We start from the raw sequence: 19,360 nt of genomic DNA, 5'->3' as shown, positions 1-19,360 counted from the left end.
CAACCAAAACTCCAGTCCAGCCTTGTCTCAACCACAAATGACAGTGTACACATAGGGGGTTGCAGTAATAACGGAGATGTAGAAATAAGCAGTATTATTTTACCTTCAATTTTACTTAGCCTGGGGCTGAGCCCTGTTCTTTCCTTAAGGTTCAGATGTGTTTATGCATCACCAGTGACCCGTGGTTGGTCAGAGGGTGTGTTAATTTGTATTTCTTCATCATTCATGTAATATTTAGCCCCATCCTCTTTCTGAAAACAGAACAGCCAGGATCCGTAGTGTTGCAATACAACGAACTTGTGATGTGTAATAATAATTCAGCTTGTTTCATGAAGATGTACACTATAGAAGGCTTGATGCTTTCTGGATAACAAGGACAAAGTCCAAGAGGCACTGGCTTAGCTCTGTCCTTTCTGTTAAAGCTGATCCTGCTTGCATGAGCCAGAGCACTGACCTCTTACCTTGAAAGACAACAAGAATTTCCATCGTTAGTAAGAATTGGCCCTTGCTGTTCAATCTCAGCTTAGTCAGCCAGATACATGCATTTGGTCAGGGGAGGAGCTCTCTTTTTGCACAAAACTGTGCACCCAGGCAGTGAGGTATGGATCTAACTAGAACTTGTAGAAGAATGTCTGTCTATTTAGTGAGAGAGATGACCTGCTATGTAAATAAGTGTGCATTTTCTAACACAAAATTTGGAAAAGCAGTTGTCTGATAAATGTTCAGGGGAAGAAGTTGGTTGCACCAAGAAGTTTGTCCCTCCTGGACTCCAAAAGGAAGGCATTTTGCAGCTGGAGGACACCCGGAATACTTTGCCTTTTCCATCCAAGGCTTCCCTTAGTGGGATGTACTCCTCAGAAAGGAACATCTTGGAGGCCTGTTGGGTCCTTTGGAGATCAAGGTCTGAGCCTGCAATCCCAGGTGGCCTAGAGGACACACCACCAATCTGCTGTGCTTCTGCCATTGGGTACCTCCAAGGCAAGCTGTGTGTTGGAAGAGCTTCTTCTCCCCAGAGCTGCTCTGTGGCAGGCTGCAGCAGTGGATCTTGGCCACAGGAGGCAAAGCTGCTGAAGGGGCAGCCACAAGATGGGCGCACACCAGGAGATGAATAGAAATCCATCATGGAGAAAGGCAGGATTTGATAGCATCAAAAAGAGGTGTAGAAGCTGCTCTGTATGTGGCTGGTGACTTTCCAGATGACTAGAGGCTGGACATCTGGAAATCCAGGAGGTTGCTGGTAAAGGCTAGAGGACAAGAGGTAAGCAGTAAAACCTATTGCAATCCAAGCCTCTTTCTTTGCCCCTGGATTTGCCCTAATGCCATCTGGAAGGGCAAGGGAAAGAGGTGTGGGGTGAAAACCACCCACCACATCACCACATCACAGCCATCCCCTCGGCAGATACAGAAAGTGCATTGGGGATGCAGGTGCGATTTGAGAGGGGAGAGTGGAGCAGTGGGTGGTCCATGTAAAAAAGGCTGGGAACCATGTGCAGAAGGCAAGATAGTATGGGCACTTCCAGCAACTGCTCTTCTGTTGCTTGAACAGATCCTTTATGTTTTCCAAACTTTCTTCTGTGTCTTTCCCCTTCATCTGTCATGTGGCAAAAATACCTTTATCTGCTCTGGATAGTGTTGTAACTACTTAGTTTGTGGAGTCAAGATGTCAAAATACATTCACCATTATTTATGTGCTCAGGTATCTTTGATTTTTCAGCAGTACTGCAATTTCTAGGCTCTCTGGGGCTATCTGTTAGAAGAGGCATTTTTGAACACATCAACAAAAAGCTATGGAAGAACCGTGTGGGACAGCCTCCTGCGATCCCTTGTGCCTCTTCTTCCCATAGATGGGGACATTGCTAAGGCTACCCTGAGTGAGGCAAGGATTGGCGAGACCCACAGGGAGCTGGGGATGGATTTCAGTGGCATCTACATGTCTCAGTGGAGGAAGACCATGGAGGGCCACAGCTTACTGGAGTAAATACGGATGGGAGATCTTTTGAAAGGGAAGAAAGGCTTGTGGTGGGAGCAAGTCAGTCCCCCCCCCTCCAGGTTGCAGTGTGTTTGGAGATGCTCTGAACACAAGAATTGCTGCTCTTTTGGGAAAGCATGAGATGAAGGGATGAGAAATAGGAACTAGTCATGCTGAAGGAACTGCTAAAGATGATGCTGAAATAACCAGCATGGCCATGAGTGCCTCTTGCTCTGCCTGTAGGGACCTCCAGCAGCCAGAGTCACAGGGAGGGCAGGCTCACGGTGCCACAGCGGAGGTGGTCATTGCCTGAAGGTCTCTGTTCTGATTTTGGCTGGCGTAGAGTTAATTTTCTTCAGCAGCCCTCTTCCCTGGGTCACTTTGTAGAGCCATATCCTTCACCTGACACCAGGCTCCCACCTGCACTGAAGCCTCTCTGGCCACCACCACCTACCTGCAGGTCGCTGTGCCCTGAGCCTGCTGGGAGGAGGGAGAAGAGCCAAACTAGCATGCTTCCAGCCAACCTCAGCCAGGAGCTTGCTGTGGGCAAGCCCATGGCACTGCTGTGTGGAGGGTGCAGGCTATGGGAGAGGAAGGACCTGTGCACGGGATCCAGAAGATCACAGAGGGAGGCTGGTGCTCTTGAGAGCAAGCCTGGGAGCTGGACCTCACCCCTGGGCTTCCTACAGCATTCTTGTAGCTTGTATCAGGTGGACATGGTGCGTGGACCAGTCCTAACAGCTGCTGTCTAGGGATGCTGCCAGGGCTTGTGGGCTAGCTGATGTGGTCCAGGGACTCTCATTTAGTGTTCATGTGCCAAAGTCGACCTGAAGATGGTCTTGTAGCCTGCAGCAAAGATCGGGACACTGAGCCTGGGACAGCATCACGAAGGCAGACCTTCGTAAACTGGTAAAATGCCCCACTGGTCCTGGCTGCAGGGAGATAAATCAGGAGTGATACAACTGGATGAAGAGGTTTTGCAGAGGAAGGGGAGGAGGGTGACTGCTAATCTCAGCATTTTTTCTCAGGTTCATCCCAAGAACTTAACAACGGTGCAGCGTGATGTTTCCTTCTGACTGCAGGGCACTTACTGAGCTGTCTGGTCACTGTTGTTGACTTTCTTTGCCTGTGCAAGGAGCTTGCCAGATCACGTGTAAGGAACATTTACTGCCTTTCAACCCCATTGCCATTGCCAAGAGAGCACAAGGGAGCGGGCAGGCACGCAGGGTGCTGCGAGCCAAAGGGCGATGGGCACGACAGCAGCAGTTACTGGCAAACATGCAAAACTCAGGGCTGGATCCAGCAGGGACTTTCTGAGATTAGGCTGGCAAGGCAGGGGGTGGCTAGCACAAAGAAAATAGCCCCTCCCGTGGCATTTCAGCCCGCAGGGGAATTCAAATGTCACAACTTGGGAATTTTCCATCTGAAGCCCCTTGTAAAATGAAAAGCACCTTACCCTGCTCTGACTCCTGCCTGTGGAGGGGTTCAGTGCCAAAATGAAAGGATTCCTAAAAATGGGCTGCTCCAGGGAGGGGGGGATTTAGGAGCTATTGAGAAACAAGGAAGGACAAACAGTGTTAGGTCATTGCTTCTGCAAACACAGCCAGGGCTGTTCCTCTATAAAAGGGGGAGAAAGCAGTTCCAGAGCCATCACAGACTTGGAGGGGACAGTCTGTGACCAAGGCTGCTACACCCCCTCCTCAGCACCTGACTCCCTGCTCAAGTATGAAACTCGTACTCTCTGCTGTGCTGTCCTTTGGGATAGCAGGTAAGTGTCTGCTGAAAGCAGTTTTGGGGGAAAGGAAGAGTCAAAACCTCCCAGGACCCCAGGCTTTCCCCCTAGATGAGTCCATGTTAGAGCTGCAGCACGTGCCAGACCCAGGCAGCTATTAAGTAAAAGCCAGGACATAAAAGCAAAGGAGCACCTGCCAGATGCTTGCTTTGGCAGCTGTGGATCTCTGTCAACAAGGATGGTGTTTTGAGCATTAATGACAGCAGCTTTTTCCTTGGGCCAGCCCATGGAGGCTGGAGGGAAGTCTGCAGCTCCTCACAGCAAGCTGCCAAGCACCTGGCTGGCAAGGAGGAGGGATGCTCAGCACCCACTGCTGGGGAGTGGACTGCTCAGGAGAGCACTGCAGTCCTGCTGCTGCAGGGCGAAGGGAAAAATCCCCCTCCCACAAGCTGCTGTGCTGGGAGAAGAGCAGGGGTTCAGCCATGGGGGGAGAAACTAGAACAAAACCTCCCTGCCAAGCCTGCATGTGTGTTGGGTTAAACCTGAAGGCAGTGACAATAAAATAGAGCTCAAACAACGAAAGACTCCCCATGCTTCCCCCTCTGTTCCTGTGCTGCTCTGTCCTGCTGCTGCGGCTGCACTTTTCTTGGGCGCATGTGTATTTTATGCATAAATTGTGCCGATGCAGAGCTGGATCTGCTTGAAGCAATTATTTCTCTCCTCTCTGTCTGCCCACAGTTTTGGCAGGCAATGGGCAGGTAGTCACAGCAAGGAGATTACTGCTGTCTGCACCCAACCTGGGGACTGCTGCCTGGAAACGGAAAGAGGGGTCCCCTTCTTAGAGCAGGCAGCGGGTCTCTTCTGATCCCCGATAAAGTGCAGTGGTGATTAATGCTGTCTGGTGGGAAGTGCTCCCTGTGCCGCTGGCATCGGAAAGTCCTCGAGCTCCTTTGCTGAGTACTAGCACGCAATGATGTCTTATTAATGATGAAGAGTCCCTCCTGCTCCCCTGCATGGAAGGAGCCAAGAGGTTGCCCCAAAGCTCTGTGGCAGAGGCTGTGGCACTTGGGCTCCCATTGCTTTCCCAGTGTTCACCAGTGCAGCCAGGCTGACTTCCTCAGGAGGTCCCCGTCCAGCTTCTGCCCAGGGCAGGGTGGTTGCCAGTAGCAGATTAAGGTGACCATGGCTTTGTGCAGCCAAGACTTGAAAAACATAGATGATGGCAGTAGGAATTAAGGCTAAGGATTCTTCCTGTGGCCAAATTCAGCACCTCCACTGGGAGGAGGGGAGGTGTCTGCTGTCAGGGTTATGGCTCAAAAGAGAGAGTAAGAGAGAGTATTTCAGAGGTGAAAGAGAAAATGAAAACAGCACAGGTTAATCTGGAGATGTTTGAATGAAATGTGCCATCAAGGGTTTGGAGGGAGCAGGTGGTGCATACAGCCTGTTGGTCTGTGCAATCCTGCCAGGAAGGGGCAGAGTTAAGGTGAAGTGCACAGCACGGGCTGGCCACATACTTTAACTGCAAGTTTCCAATGTTTCTGGTGTTCAGGTTGCTGAAGGAGGTGTGAGTCTGTGTCTTTGCTTTACTCCCATCTCCCAGAGCAGCCAGTCAGCTGCATTTACTGGCTGGGGGACTCTTAGGAGAGAGGACTGTGGAGGTGGTATGGCATGTCTGTTACTGGGTGTAGTGGAGTAGGTGAGATATAAAGAGACAGTTAAATAGATCAGATCATCTAGCTGCCAAGGAGGTCATGTGTGACAACATACTGAATATAGTCTGGCCGGGTCAGAGCTGCTCTCCCTCTGGAGTTATTTACAAAGACACTGCTTCAGTGAACCACCTTTTCTCTCTGTTTTTGCAAAATCTTGAGTTTGATTTCTATTGAAGTGCGTGGATTTGTTCTCCTAGTCCTGTGGATGTTGCTGTGAGCTCAGGCTGCTTGAATTACAATGCTGTGCAGAACATCCATTACCCAGGGACAGGAATGATCCTTCCAGATGTTCCTGAAAGTGCACATGTCAGGCAAGAAAGAAAGAGCCTTCCTGCATGGCTTAGGACATGTGCAAGGGAGATCCTCCACCCGGCCATCACCCAAGGCCATGACTGCAGGGAACCAGAGATCGTGTATTCACAGAGATGCTGTTTCTTTCCACTTAGTGCCTTTCTGCCTCTCTGAGATGATTTATTTCTGGTTCTTTCTACAGCTCTGTGTTTTGCTGCTCGCCCCAAGGCAAGCGTCAGATGGTGCACAATATCCTTAGCAGAACAGAACAAATGCAATAGCCTAAGGGATCACATGCAACAAGAGAGTGTTGCATTCAGTTGCCTGCAGAAAGCAACATACCTTGACTGCATAAAAGCCATTTCGGTGAGTGGGCAGCAAATATCTGTGCTGGGCACTGAAGATGTTTCAGCAGTCTGTTACACCTGGAGAAGGCCGGGGTTTCCTTTGAGTCACTGGTTGTTACCTGTGATCCCCCTGTAGAGAAGGACTCACACACAAGGATCCAGGAGAGGCTTCGGGGAAGTGTTTTCCCTCATGCACCCCTGCTCTTTGTTTATTGACTGAAATCTTTTTGTTATTTAGAATAATGAAGCAGATGCCATTTGCTTGGACGGTGGTCACGTTTTTGAAGCAGGCCTTGCCCCCTACAAGCTGAAGCCCATCGCTGCTGAGGTCTACGAACAAAGTGGAGGTACATTTTCATGCAATATTTTTAAGCCAAGTAGTGATAACAAAATGATAGGCCAACCTCTCCCTGCAGAGCTTCCACATTATGTCTGTTGGGTGTCCAAGACATTGCCCCTGGCTTCCACATTCCAGAGGGGGAGGCAGGGAGGCAGTTACACCAAAATGTGAATCATCACCCATGGCCACAGAGTCACTGCAACGGAAAGGGGCAGAGCCAGTGCCCCATTTCTGATGTTAGTTGCAATGAAAGTCACTGATCTCGTGATGATGCAGTGGTCATGGAAGGAGAGCACTATGAGCAGAAATCATGGTTGTCCCAAAGCATGGCATAAAATTTGTGCTGGTCCCAGAGATCTTCTGCTTTCAGTGACCGTGAACTACGTGGGTCAAACACTGAGCTAGATAGCACAGATAGCCTGTGTATCTTCCTGCACAGTCATCAGGACAAAAAAAAAAAAGATTGAAGAGGCAACAGCATTGCCGTTAGTGGTTGTGCAGGAACACTCCATTGAGATTACTGAGGCAAGAGGTGCAGGCAATGCACAGAAAAAAGAAGGGAAGCATAAAAAGTGCTCTGCAGCAATCCCTTCTGATAAGACAGCTCTGCTGCTCCATCCTCGCTCACTCTCTGTACTGTCCTTCTTCTCTCCCATCTTTCTCTTAGGAGCCGAACAGACACTATTTCTCCACTTTTGTCTGTCTCACCTCATGCAATCCCACCACGGCCAAAGCTCCCAATCTCTTTTGATCTCTGCCCTGGTGTTCAGCCTGTTTGTACACAATATTCAGGATCAAAGCGACACAGCAGAGTCATTCCCAACATGGTAGCTAAGAAAATACAGATATTAAATGGAAGGCTGTGATCTCTACCACCCCTAAAACTAAGTCACTTTATTCATACATAGCATGTGATGGACTAGGTATAATTTTAAAGACTAAATGTGGTATTTCAGTCTCGCAAGGCTTACATGTATGCTTCAGTGGATGACGGCATTTGAGAAGAGACTTGCCAAAGAAGATTTGCCAAAAAGACTTGTTGAAGCATCCTTACAAAACTACGAGCCTGTCCAGTGGCAAAGCATTTTGTATGCGACAGTATTTTCAGGCCACTTACCATTGCAAGTTGTAATGCACAGCGTTGGTTCGATATTGGCAGTGTAGCTCACCCCTAAGAAAATGGGATGACTATGAGTGTTCAAGCAAGGTTGCTAATTATTTGGAAACGCAGCACTTTTTGAAACTGGGGGTTTGGCAGGATTTGAAATGTTCATAAATCCTGCTTTTTCATTGCTTTCCTGCTTCTTGCTGCACTGCAGGCTCTACAACCAGCTACTACGCTGTGGCTGTCGTGAAGAAAGGAACAGGCTTCACAATAAATGACTTGCAGGGCAAGACTTCCTGCCACACAGGCCTGGGCAGGTCTGCTGGCTGGGTCATCCCAATTGGGACACTCCTGTACCGGAAAGACATCAAGTGGGATGGCAAAGACTCAGCCTCCATCGAGCAAGGTGAGATGGGAAACGCCAAGTTAAATGGGCTGGTGTTAAGCCAGGGGCCATGGTATGGTGAAAGTAATGTTGCCCGACCTTCTGTGGAGGTCCAGAGGTGGCTTGCAGAGCAGTCAAATCATTGACATTCTTTGTGCATCCCCTCCCTTCTAGGTCCTTGTAAAAGTGAATTTTAGACTAACTATTGCTTCTTTCTGATCCATAGCGGTGGCCAATTTTTTCTCTGCCAGCTGCGTGCCTGGTGCCACCACTGAACAGAAACTGTGCCGTCAGTGCAAGGGGGACACCAAAACCAAATGCTCCCGCACAGCACTTTATTCTGGATATTCTGGAGCTTTTCAGTGAGTGAAAGTTATTTTTCCTTTGGGGAAATATTCTAGCCCTGACACATGCAAGTTTTGATTATACCAGGGAGGGCTGTGTTGTAATTGGGGATCCCAAGGAGACTGAATTTATAGAACAACTGGGAATGCTGATAATTAAAGATCCAATTAGTAATAACTGGCAGGCAGCTAACGGGAGATGAGAGAGGCAGCTGGGTTGTATGGTTTTGTGCAGACTTAAGAATACACAGCATTAGCATTTTTTAACATGTTTTTTAACATCTCTTCTGGTCCTCCCGCCTGCAGATGTCTGAAAGATGGAAAAGGAGACGTGGCTTTTGTGAAACACACAACCGTTCAAGGTAGGCCTGCGGGAACACTTGTTTTTCTCCTTTCCAGTCCAACCTCTTGCTGCCACTCCATCCTGCAATTAGTCTACACTGTGCAGGCTTTCATTCCTCTCCAGGTTTACCCCACACCTCTTCTCCTTTAACCTCTAGAAACATGTTTTGCACACTGCGGACTGACTTATCCCTGTTACTGAGAAATATGATTGTGGTGGGGTCTACTTTTTCTTCTTTGAAGTTCTCTTTGAAGAAGAAAAACCTGCTTGATTTAAGTTCAATGGTATTATCGTTGGTGCCATGTGTCAGAGCCAGCTGTAACGTTATCACAGCAAACACAGGGCAAGCAATTGTGAAGGTAATTATGCTCATCCATCCCTCTGGGAGTGATTTTGGAGGGAATTCAGCCCACAGCAAGAGTCCACTAACTCTGCACCTCTCGGAGATGGAAGATGGCCTGGCATGCCCAGAACCTGCAGTGAACTCAGTGGAGGGCCACCAAGATGGTCATGGGGCAGGGACACTTGTCCTGTGAGGAAATGCTCAGCGGGGTGAGCTTAATCAGCCTGGGGAAGCGATGGGCTTGGGGGGACCTCAGAGCAGCCTGCCTGTGCCTACAAGGAGGTTAGCAAGAAGGTGGAGCCAAGATTTTTACAGAGGTGGACAGTGGAAAGATGAGAAACAATAATCATTAACTGAAACGAGAGGTTTGGACCAGATACAAGGAGAAATTTTTTTCCTCTTGAGGACAGTCAAGTAGTGGGACAGGTTGCCCAGGACAGCTGTGCACTCTCCATCCTTGAGGTGTTCAAGATCCACCTGGAGCAACCTGGTCTGCCCCTGCTTTGAGTAGGGGCTTGGACAGGAGATCTTCAGAGGTCCCTTCCCACCTGAATTCTCCTGTAACCCTGTGATCTCTGACCTGGGCTCTGTTTTCAGCCTTGACGCTACTGGCCTTCACAGACCACGTGTGGCTCCTGACCTGTTCAATTCCTTTGTATGGTGTTTGTAAATCTATTTCTATTTGTATCTATTTGTGCATGCTTGGATGTCTAGGCACTACTGCCACATAAATCTTCTTGCTATTGGATTAGTTATGACAGAGGCAGAAATAATCTCTCTTTCACAGGCACATGCATTCTCCTTTCTGCATTGCCTTTGTATGACCACGATGGCTCCATTACCATTGTAAAGGGGGTGCATGCAACCTGTCTTCTGCAAAGAATTCTCCCCCAAGCTTCCACAGAAATAAATTCATTACAAAGCTGCCCCAGGCTGTTTTTTTTCATCTGTTTTCACGGTGATGCAACTCATGGTTCCTCCCTCCAGAAAATGCTCCGGGGAAGAAGGATGAGTATGAGCTGTTATGTCTGGATGGCAGCCGTCAGCCCGTGGACAATTACAAAGCCTGTCACTGGGCCAGGGTGCCTGCTCACGCTGTTGTGGCTCGAGATGATAGCAAGATCGATGACATCTGGAGCTTTCTCTCAAGAGCACAGGTATCATCAAGCTCTTCTTTCCTTCCCCTAGCATCCCCTCCTCTGTCCCCCGGCTTTGCTTGCTTTCTCCATCTTTCTACGTGCTTTGGTACAGTCATTTGCTGATTATTTTTCCCTCGTGGCAGGAAAAATTTGGTGTGGGCACAACCAGCACCTTCCATCTCTTTGGGCCACCTGAGGAGAAGGAACCGGGCCTCAAAGACTTGCTTTTCAAAGACTCTGCTGTACAGCTGAAGCGTATCCCACCACTGATGGATTCCCAGCTCTTCCTGGGCTTTGAGTATTACAGTGCCATCCAGAACCTTCAGAAAGGTAGGCAGGACATGAAATACTAATGTCATGTCAGCGTGAGCTGCGTTGAAGAGATGGGATCAGCAAATACGTCTGGAGAAAGGAACACAGTGTTTTCAAACACAGACAGTATTCTCTCCAAAATATTTCCTGTGAAAGGTATTATCATTAAAATCACACAATCTTCACAAACTTTACTTACATCAACAAAAGGAATTTGTTGATGCCAAAGTCAAAATAACATCATCACCACACCAACAAAGGTGGAAAATTTACACACACTCCACCCCTTGTCCCTTTACCACGATTGCAACAACAAAAATTGCCCATGGTTATTCAGCTGGTGGTAGGGATTGGGCGTGGTCAAAACCACTGCTTAGAAAAGCCATTTCTGGGACATAAGAGGAAGGAAAATCCCAGGACACGAGGACCAGTATTGGCCACTTGAGGGAAACAGTGTCTTTTATTTCCGTCTAGACTCATCAAGCATTCACTCATGTCCTAGCTGGCTTTCTGAGAGTTAAACATCCCACAAATGACCTCCAAAATCCACTTATGTATAATTGCTGAGAGATCTCTGTGGTAGACTCAGCTGCTATGGCATTTATGGAAGGGGGTACATGGACTTCATGTAGCATCAAAACAGATTATTCAAATGCCACTTCACAGAAACATAACTAGGCTGTATTTTTCCAGCTTGGTCTGGTCTTAGTCTCATGGTTGTCTGGGCTGTGAGGTCTGGAGAAATGTGGAATATATTATAGGCAGCAATACCAAGTACTATTAATGCATGGTGGTTTAGTGGTTGCAATGTTTTAGCTAACACAAATCTGCATGAACAGCTTGTATTATGCAGAAATTCTCCTTTCTGACCTGTAAGTTGATTTCTGAGCATCCTTCAGCTTAAGAATCATCCCTTCCATTCACGCCAGCCCAGGGCTTTTTAAACAAGAACCTCTTGCACTGGGCAGCAGCAGGTTGGTGTGTACAGATGGTTTCATGGCTGAGTCCCACGCACCCAGAAAGTAGCTTGTTTTTAGCTTTATTGTTCAGCAGAACTCTAAACTTATCCTTTTTTTTCCTCTGCTGGTTTTACAGATCAGTTGAGCTCCAGCCGCAGAGAAAACAAGACACGGTGGTGTGCAGTAGGCAAGAATGAGAAGAGCAAGTGTGACCTCTGGAGTGTGGTGAGCAAGGGGGAGGTGGAGTGCACCGTGGCAGACGATACCAATGGCTGCATTATCAAGATTATGGTATGGCTTTTTTTTCTTTTCTTCTCCCTGTGCACCTTTCAGATGGAGAGAAGTTTCTTCTTTCAGCCTGGGAATAGATGGGGTGGAGGGGGAAGGGGAGTGGATTTTAAAATAAAATACTGGGAGCTTTGTGAGAAATACCAGTGGGCAGAAACCAACGTCATCACAGGGAAAAGGCTTGACTATTTTTTCACCAATTAACATTCTTCAAAAAAATTTGTTGGACAGCATTCTTTTTTAAGGTTTCCTAAATAAAAAGCAATTTTCTGGTGTGAAGTAACTTTTTATTTGGAAAAGGAAGGCAAAATACAAGTTTTGTAAAATGCAGAGAAAAACAGTTGCTGCCTTAGGAGTGGTTCCATAGAGTAGATGAGGGTGCTGGTGGTAGCTCAGAGGGTTGGGTCAGTACTATGAAGACAGCACAAAATGCGAACGTGATAGGATAGATGAGATAAGGAAATCTGTCTGGCAGGGAAGCAGGCTAGAAGAGACACACGCCTGGGCCTGCGAGTGTCTGGGGAGGACAGCTGCTGCTGGAGGTGGTTACAAGCGCACGGGAGCGATAATTTCAAAACTCCCTCTGCATCAGCAAAACCTCAACTGACCGTATGCTAAGGGATGGCCTCTCAGGTCCCCTTAGCCCCAAGCCCTTCTCCCTTACATCGAGTGCTTCTTTTACAATCTGATTTCTAAAAAGCGCTGGTCTGGGGATATACGGCATCGTTTCATTGCTGCGCCATTTTCATTGCAGAAAGGTGAAGCAGATGCTATCAGCTTAGACGGAGGTTTTGTCTACACTGCTGGTGTGTGCGGCTTGGTGCCAGTGATGGGAGAAAGTTATGAGGGTAAGCACACCCCAAGCTGTCCCTCTGGGTCCAGGTGGTGGGGAACCGGCTGGTGCAAAAGCAGTTTTTATTCTGAAATCTAGAAAGCAGCCTCAGCGTCGCATCCTGCAGAAAACACATGGTGCTCTGAGGCAGCTCTGCTTGCCACTGCACACCTCGCCTTTCCATGAAGGTGGAACAGCCCTGGGAGAGTGGGCATCGACAGTCAGGAACACAATGACCTCCAGCTCCCGTCTTCTTCGTTTTAATCATGATGTCCCTGTCCTTTACCACCAGCCTCAGTAAAACTAGTTGTTTTAGCTCAGAGGAGCAGATGGACGTCATGCTTTGTTCTGTTGATGCATAAGGTGTTACCTGAAACAGTCACTTCTAGAATGAAGTTTCTCCAGAAATTAGTGAGCTCAATCCATTTTTGGATTTGCCATATCTTTTACCTAATGTCTCCTTCTTTTTCCCTCCCTCAGATGATGGTCAATGTGGCAAAGCAGAAGGAGAACCAGGTGATTACTGCCAATGGAGGGACAGAAAACAGCCCCGATGGATATAAGTAGAAAAATACATATGTGGTCATGACTGGAGAATAAATGGCCAGTCTCCACACAAAGAGCCACTGTGTCCAATGTAGATATTAAAAATTTGGGTCACTAATTTAGTAGTCAGATGGAAAGTCTGGGTCTGCAAGCAGAAATCAAGGCAAAACATACGGTAGCGGCAGAGATTTGTGCTTAGTTGCCGCTATCTAGAGCACGGTCACGCCATAACGGTGCCAGGGCTGCAAACAGGGAAAGAGGGTCTGGGTTGCAGCATTAGGAAATTGTTCTTTATAGAAGTGGGAAGAGGAAGAGGAGGGAAGGCTTTTGTCCTTTGCTAAAGAGGGGATAAGAAATCGGGGGGGATAAGAAACCATCATGTATGTCTTGCTATAGCCTTCTTGCATACTCAAGTGTCAGAGTTTTGGCAGGGGTGGGGGGAAATGTCAGGGATAATAGTTTCCCAGGAGCATGGTGGGAGTAGATACATCACATCTGCAAATTCTTCTGTTGTTGCTGCATGGCAAATAATTTATAAATGCAAAGTATTTCTGCTATGCTGTTCATAGGTGCCTTCTCCCAGGTGGAGCCAATGCTCTCCTAAGGGAGCACAGTGGGATCCTCAGGTCAGTCCTTAATTCTCCTCTATTTTATCTTCTGAAAGCATCCTACTTTGCTGTGGCTGTTGTGAAGAAATCTGACAGTGATATCACATGGAACAATCTGCAGGGCAAGAAGTCATGCCACACTGCTGTCGGGAGAACTGCTGGCTGGAACATCCCCATGGGCTTGATTCACAACAGGACGGGGAACTGCAATTTTGGTGAGTCAAGTTTTGCATCCATTTCTTCAAGATGGGAATCTGCTTCCAAAAACGTTTTCCCGTCCTTCATCCAATCTTCAAAATTTCTTGTGCCTCAAAGATTCCCACTTGGAGGTGGGAAATGGAGAAGGCTCTCTTGTTTAAGGTTTCACTGAGCAAAGTTTTCGGCTGTTGGTGACCGCTTCAGAGTAAGATACAGCACGCCGGCTGCTTTGAGGGGGGCTTTGCTTTCTTTTCACATCTCTCCCCTTCCCTTTGCAGCAGCCCAAAAGGTGTTCCCAAAAAGGGAATACAGGCTGCCCCAGTTATAGGGGGCCTGGTGCTTGTGCAGAATGTGGAGTGGGGGTAAAGGATGGGTTTATGAATCTCAGAAGGGAGGGGAAGGGCTGAGAAGAGGGGACAGAGGCTGATCAAGAAACTTAAAAGGACCAATCTGACTGCCTGAGAATAAGGGGGTAAAGGTCTGCATTGGCTCTGGGCCTTTAGAGATTGTTCAGAAGATCAACTTCTACATCCAGCTTTCAGTCGGTGAGAATTATGATCCAACAAAAATAATGTGGAAATATTATGGACCAAAGCAAATTAAGCATATAATTATTAAAAGGAAATCTTTAACCACAAGAAGATACTAGTGTTAATAAGTTTTAGAATCAGCCTCTCCATCCTCCTGCCTGCCCTTCCCACTGTCCCTTATTCCCCCAGAGCTCTGGCATTGCTGCCGAATGCAACCCTGCTGACCTGTAAAGGCTGAGGAGGCTTGGGCTGGCTCTGCGTGAGCTGGGAATGGTTTGCAGCATAAACATTCTTCTTTTTATGCCAAGAGAGTGCCTAGCGCAATTGAGCCTTAGGCCCCGCTTCATTATCAATAATAACAAGTAATGAGTTTCATAGTGAAAACTGTACGCATGTGATTTGCTGTCCACGGAATTGTGCTCCTTCTCACAGCCAGTTCCCAGCTGCCAGTGACCGCTAATACAAATTCAGCATGAGAATATTAAAAGAAAGCCTAACTTTTCAGTGTAGGAAAAGTTAATTTTTTCCTATTCCTTCAGATGAATACTTCAGCGAGGGCTGTGCTCCCGGGTCTCCTCCTAACTCCCGCCTCTGCAGGCTCTGCAAGGGCTCAGGGGGGGTCCCGCCAGAGAAGTGCGTCGCCAGCAGCCATGAGAAATACTACGGATATACTGGAGCTTTCCGGTAGGTGATGGAGACACTCAGGCTGCTCTCAAGTACCCTGGGGCTAATCACAGAGGTTATGGGTAGATCACATATGGAGTACAGCCTCACGTTGAGGCTAATTTGCTGACCTCTTTTTCTCCATTACGCTGCTGAAGGTATATATGTCTGTAATATTATACATATGCTATATGTTTTTTCCTTATGCAGCTTCCTGCAAAATGATGTAAAATGTTCCTGTTCAGTAAAACTAATGTCCTGGTGCCTCCAGGCAAACCTGGAGAGACACAAGCGTTTTGGCCAGACCTCCTACAATGGCAGCAGTGCTACACTTTTAACACAAATAAGGAGTGTTAAAAGATGGGGCCTGGCAAACAATGCTGCCACTAGACATTCCCTGTTAAAAATGCTGCTTGCCTTAGTTAAAATAAGCCATCCTCTAAAAAGTTCAGAGGCCAGAGGTCAGCCCCAGTGCCATCTCCTCCATACCCGCTCAGTATGAGCTCAAGTCTAAGTAATTCATATTGGGCATGAATTTAAAAAGATAATGAATCTTGTTTCATTTACATCTGATAGCAGAGAGACCCTGCTTCAGGGTTTGCAGTCCTCTTGGTGCAAGTTACCGTTTTTACAAAGCTATTAACATGTGCAGGCAGGCATTGCAGAAAGCAAAGTGAATTCTGAACCTGGCTGAACTGCTTCTTTCTGGCAATAAAATAAATCGGCTACTTATCATGTGAGAACGATGCATGTTTTTTTCCAGAATGTATTAAAAGACTGTGTTTCAGATACCCTTAAAATATTCATGGCAGGGCTCCTAGATGTTAATTTTACAAAATAAGACATACGTCAGAATCAAATCTGCAGGAAAGGGCCAGGATTCAAGCACCCGCATCACTTGCCTTTCTTTGTACTTCCCAGGTGTCTGGTCGAGCAGGGGGATGTGGCCTTTATTAAGCATTCAATCGTCAAGGAAAACACTGATGGTACGTGGTTATTCTGTTGCACAGGTCTTGGCAGGGCTGCCTCCCCCAATCTGCATTATTTTTGTTCCCAGTGCAGAAGGTAATAGCAAGCTTTACCTGCTCGTCCTGTCAATGTCACCCCTCCCACAGGAGGAGTGGAATTCAAGCATCAGCACGTGCCACCTGCCCAGGGTGGCTCTTCCCAGGCATTTCTGTAGAGCCAGTTCCCCGCTAACTATCATTTAATTTCAGCTGCACAATTATTCAGGTGGTCCCTTAACCACGGACTCCTGTCCCGGCACCTTTGCGCAGCACTCTAGCTCCCTGCTTGCCTGAAAATTAAAAGTTCAGTTCACATTTCTGAAAGCATCAGATGAAGTTTTCCAAGCATTTGGGAAAAAATGCAAGGAAGGAGATGTAACTAAATCTCTCAGGCTGCTCTGAGAGTCTAACTCATCCCACTGGCTTTTCCTGAATTTTACTCACAGCCTCCTTTGTACATGCCAAGTCTCCAAGTGCCAGTGCACATGCAGGCAGGGACAAATGCCTTGCTTAGGTGTTGTGAGGCTGACATTCTTCTGCTACACAAGATCTCTGAATCTCCAAACCAATTCGTTTTAAAGGCAAAAATAAAGAAGACTGGGCCAAAAATCTGAAAATGGACCAGTTTGAGTTGCTGTGCACTGATGGGCAACGGGCAAATATCATGGCTTACAAGACCTGCCACCTGGCCAAGGTTCCAACCCATGCTGTGGTCACACGTCCTGAGAAAGCAAAAAAAGTCCAAGAGCTGCTGGAAAGCCAAGAGGTTAGTAGTACTGACAGCAGAAGAAATGTTCTGGGGTTGTTTTTAGGTGGCATGTTTGCATTTTTAGAGCAATGAAGCTCTGAGTTTCCCTGAGTCAGCAAAATGTGGAAGATTTTAACTTACCAATATGGGGTGATAGCCTTGTCCCTTAGCCTCCCCCTTCCTCCATCCCTTCCAAACTGCTCTTTCTCCTCTGCCACCTTAGCAAATACCCCTTTTAGGTAACAGCCAGATCATAGTGGTTGCTGTTGTCATGCTACACTTGCGTGACATGAGTTTATCACCTTCTCCTCAGGCTATGCCTGCTCTTGTAAGTGTGTTCCAGAAGCTCCTCTGAGGTGCCTGGTCTCTGACTCAGCTGGGTCAGGCACGAGGTAGGCACCAAGCTGTCCAGCCCCGGGAAGACAGCAGCCGCCCTGCACACACACAGTCTTACAGCTACTGGTGTAAATGTAACCAGGTTAAACCACCTCTGATTGATTTTACACTGAAAACATTAATATTTGCTCCACCGTCAGGGTCTGCTGAGAGGCACTTGGGAAGTCAGCTCCTTTTGCTTTCAACTCGTGGCTAAGGCATAGGACCTGCTGGCAGCATCTACCAAGCGGCTCTCCGTGTAGTGACATGTTAAAATGCAAAAAAATTTTGACAATCGTGCCACAACAGTGCCTACCACTGAGAGATCCCTCATCTAACCACAAGGACAGAAGATTCAATCCTAAATTTCTGGAGCTTGGCTGAGGGCTCCCCAGGATGATGGTGAAGAACTAGGACTAAGAGTTAGGCTTGTACGAGTTGAATCTTGCCAGCCTTCTGTTTTTAACATACACTTACCTCTTCATGCCTTTATTTCAGAGACTGTTTGGAACAAATGGAATTGAGAAAAAAAAGTTCAAGATGTTTGAGTCTCAAACCAAGGACCTTCTATTTAAAGACTTGACCAAGTGTCTGGTCCAACTCCGCGATGGAATAACGTACAAGGAATTCCTCGGAGATCAATACTATGCTTCAGTTGCTAGCCTCAATACCTGCAACCCATCAGGTAACTGTAACAGTCCCAGGAAGAAGTCCGTGAATTGCAGTTCTTAGGCTCACAGGCACGGACAGTTTCTTCTGTAGCTGTCCATTTAATTTTTTAAAGCAAAATGAGGATAACTCATGAAGTTGCCAGTATACTTTTCTCAAAGTTCCTTGGATGAACTGAAAAAGTCTTGAAGTCTGCTGCTCTGGCATCAACGAGAATCAAAGATTTTTACTCGCCTTTAGAAAACATGCACTTTGAGAAACGGTAAAAAGAACCCACGCTGTCCCATCAGTGTGTGTTCAGTGCGGTCTGTGGTAAATACACATTTTTTTATGGCACACTGAATATATTTTCCATGCGATGATGTTGTTGGCATTGCTGGGTGTGTGCTGCTGGGATGGGAGTGTTTAAAGGCAGAATCTGAACTTCTCCCTGTCCTTTCCCTTTTCAGATCTCCTCCAGGTGTGCACCTTCCTTGAGGAAAAGTAGTGAGATGGGAAGGACTCTTGCTGGAGGGGGAGGAAACATCAAGCCATGACTCCTCTCATGCGCCCAGCACGGAACACCGACCCGCAGAGGGCCCTCTGCCTTCGCTGCTTTCTCTGCCTTTCCTCATCACTCTGAAAGGGGCTGTTTGAGACTTTACCATTCTCTGCTGCCATCACAGCAAGAAATAAAATCTCAAATCTAAACGGGTGTCCTGAAATTTTTCAAGCCCATTCATTCCTCAGTACCTCTTGCTGTAGAGCAGTGCCAGATACCAACACAGCTATTGCCACTTAAGGCTATTGCTGACCATCAGAGAAATTTGTTTCAACATTTGCCAAAGCAAAATGGATTAAATATGCCCTAGAGCCTAATTAACAGATGTTTTGTACTCTCTGTGCTTTTGCTTCACCCAGGTTATCCCCTTATCTCCCCAGCAGATGACAGTTGCCCAGTGTGGTTGGGACACAGGAAGAGGGAGAGTGTTTATGTCAGGGAAGCTGAAGGGTAAAGTAGGGAAAAAAACAAACCAAACAAAAAAAATACAGTGGTCGTAAGATGGAAGGTGTGAATAGAAATCACTCCATCTCATATCTCAGCTGGCTGGATCTGAGTCATTTCCACCAGGCAGTGCTCTTAAAACATATATTGATGGGGGGAGTCCAGGCTTAGACTTCCTTTCTGAAAAAAATCTAGGACTTATTTATAAACACGTGTGGTTTGGTAGTCTGTCCGATGTGCTGCTGACCTGAAAACAAACATGTAGGTGGGCGGCCTGACTCTAATCCATGGTGAAAATAAAAAGGTAAGACAAAAGGGTCTGCTGAGGCTCTCTGCTTCAGAGGAACAGAGTCTGGGGTAATCCAGCAGGTCCCAACCCTGTTGTCAAGGCAGGCATGGAAGAGCTGCTGAGGGCAGAAAGATGCTAAGAGCTTCTGGCTTTGAGGGAATGAATATTTTGATGTGATGATTTTTGGATGCATATGATATGTGTTGTGAGATGTCCACTAGCCTGACTGAAGATCACCTTGGAAGACAGAAATGTAAAGTGTGATGGCAAGCAAGGAAATGCAGTTCCTCACATTTGTGTA

General features: G+C 47.2%; 1 protein-coding gene across 1 annotated transcript; it reads left to right on the top strand.

Annotated features, from left to right (window-relative positions):
* The first annotated feature begins 3,587 nt into the window (after nucleotides 1-3,587).
* Nucleotides 3,588-18,475, top strand: TF (transferrin). The gene is made up of 17 exons (XM_009462777.2): nucleotides 3,588-3,737; nucleotides 5,907-6,070; nucleotides 6,290-6,398; nucleotides 7,711-7,902; nucleotides 8,108-8,243; nucleotides 8,532-8,587; nucleotides 9,899-10,068; nucleotides 10,194-10,380; nucleotides 11,458-11,612; nucleotides 12,364-12,457; nucleotides 12,922-12,957; nucleotides 13,652-13,810; nucleotides 14,863-15,007; nucleotides 15,908-15,972; nucleotides 16,575-16,759; nucleotides 17,615-17,801; nucleotides 18,235-18,475. The coding sequence occupies exons 1-17, from the start codon at nucleotides 3,695-3,697 to the stop codon at nucleotides 18,270-18,272; spliced, it is 2,121 nt and encodes a 706-aa protein (XP_009461052.1). The 5' UTR covers nucleotides 3,588-3,694; the 3' UTR covers nucleotides 18,273-18,475.
* The last annotated feature ends 885 nt before the right edge of the window (nucleotides 18,476-19,360 follow it).

Source organism: Nipponia nippon, unplaced genomic scaffold (genome assembly GCF_047370975.1).
Source record: "Nipponia nippon isolate SJK-2023a ecotype South Korea unplaced genomic scaffold, ASM4737097v1 scaffold_7, whole genome shotgun sequence".
Classification (NCBI taxonomy): Eukaryota; Metazoa; Chordata; class Aves; order Pelecaniformes; family Threskiornithidae; genus Nipponia; species Nipponia nippon.
Note: the sequence above shows the minus strand (reverse complement) of the source record. Positions and strands in the feature narration are given on the sequence as shown.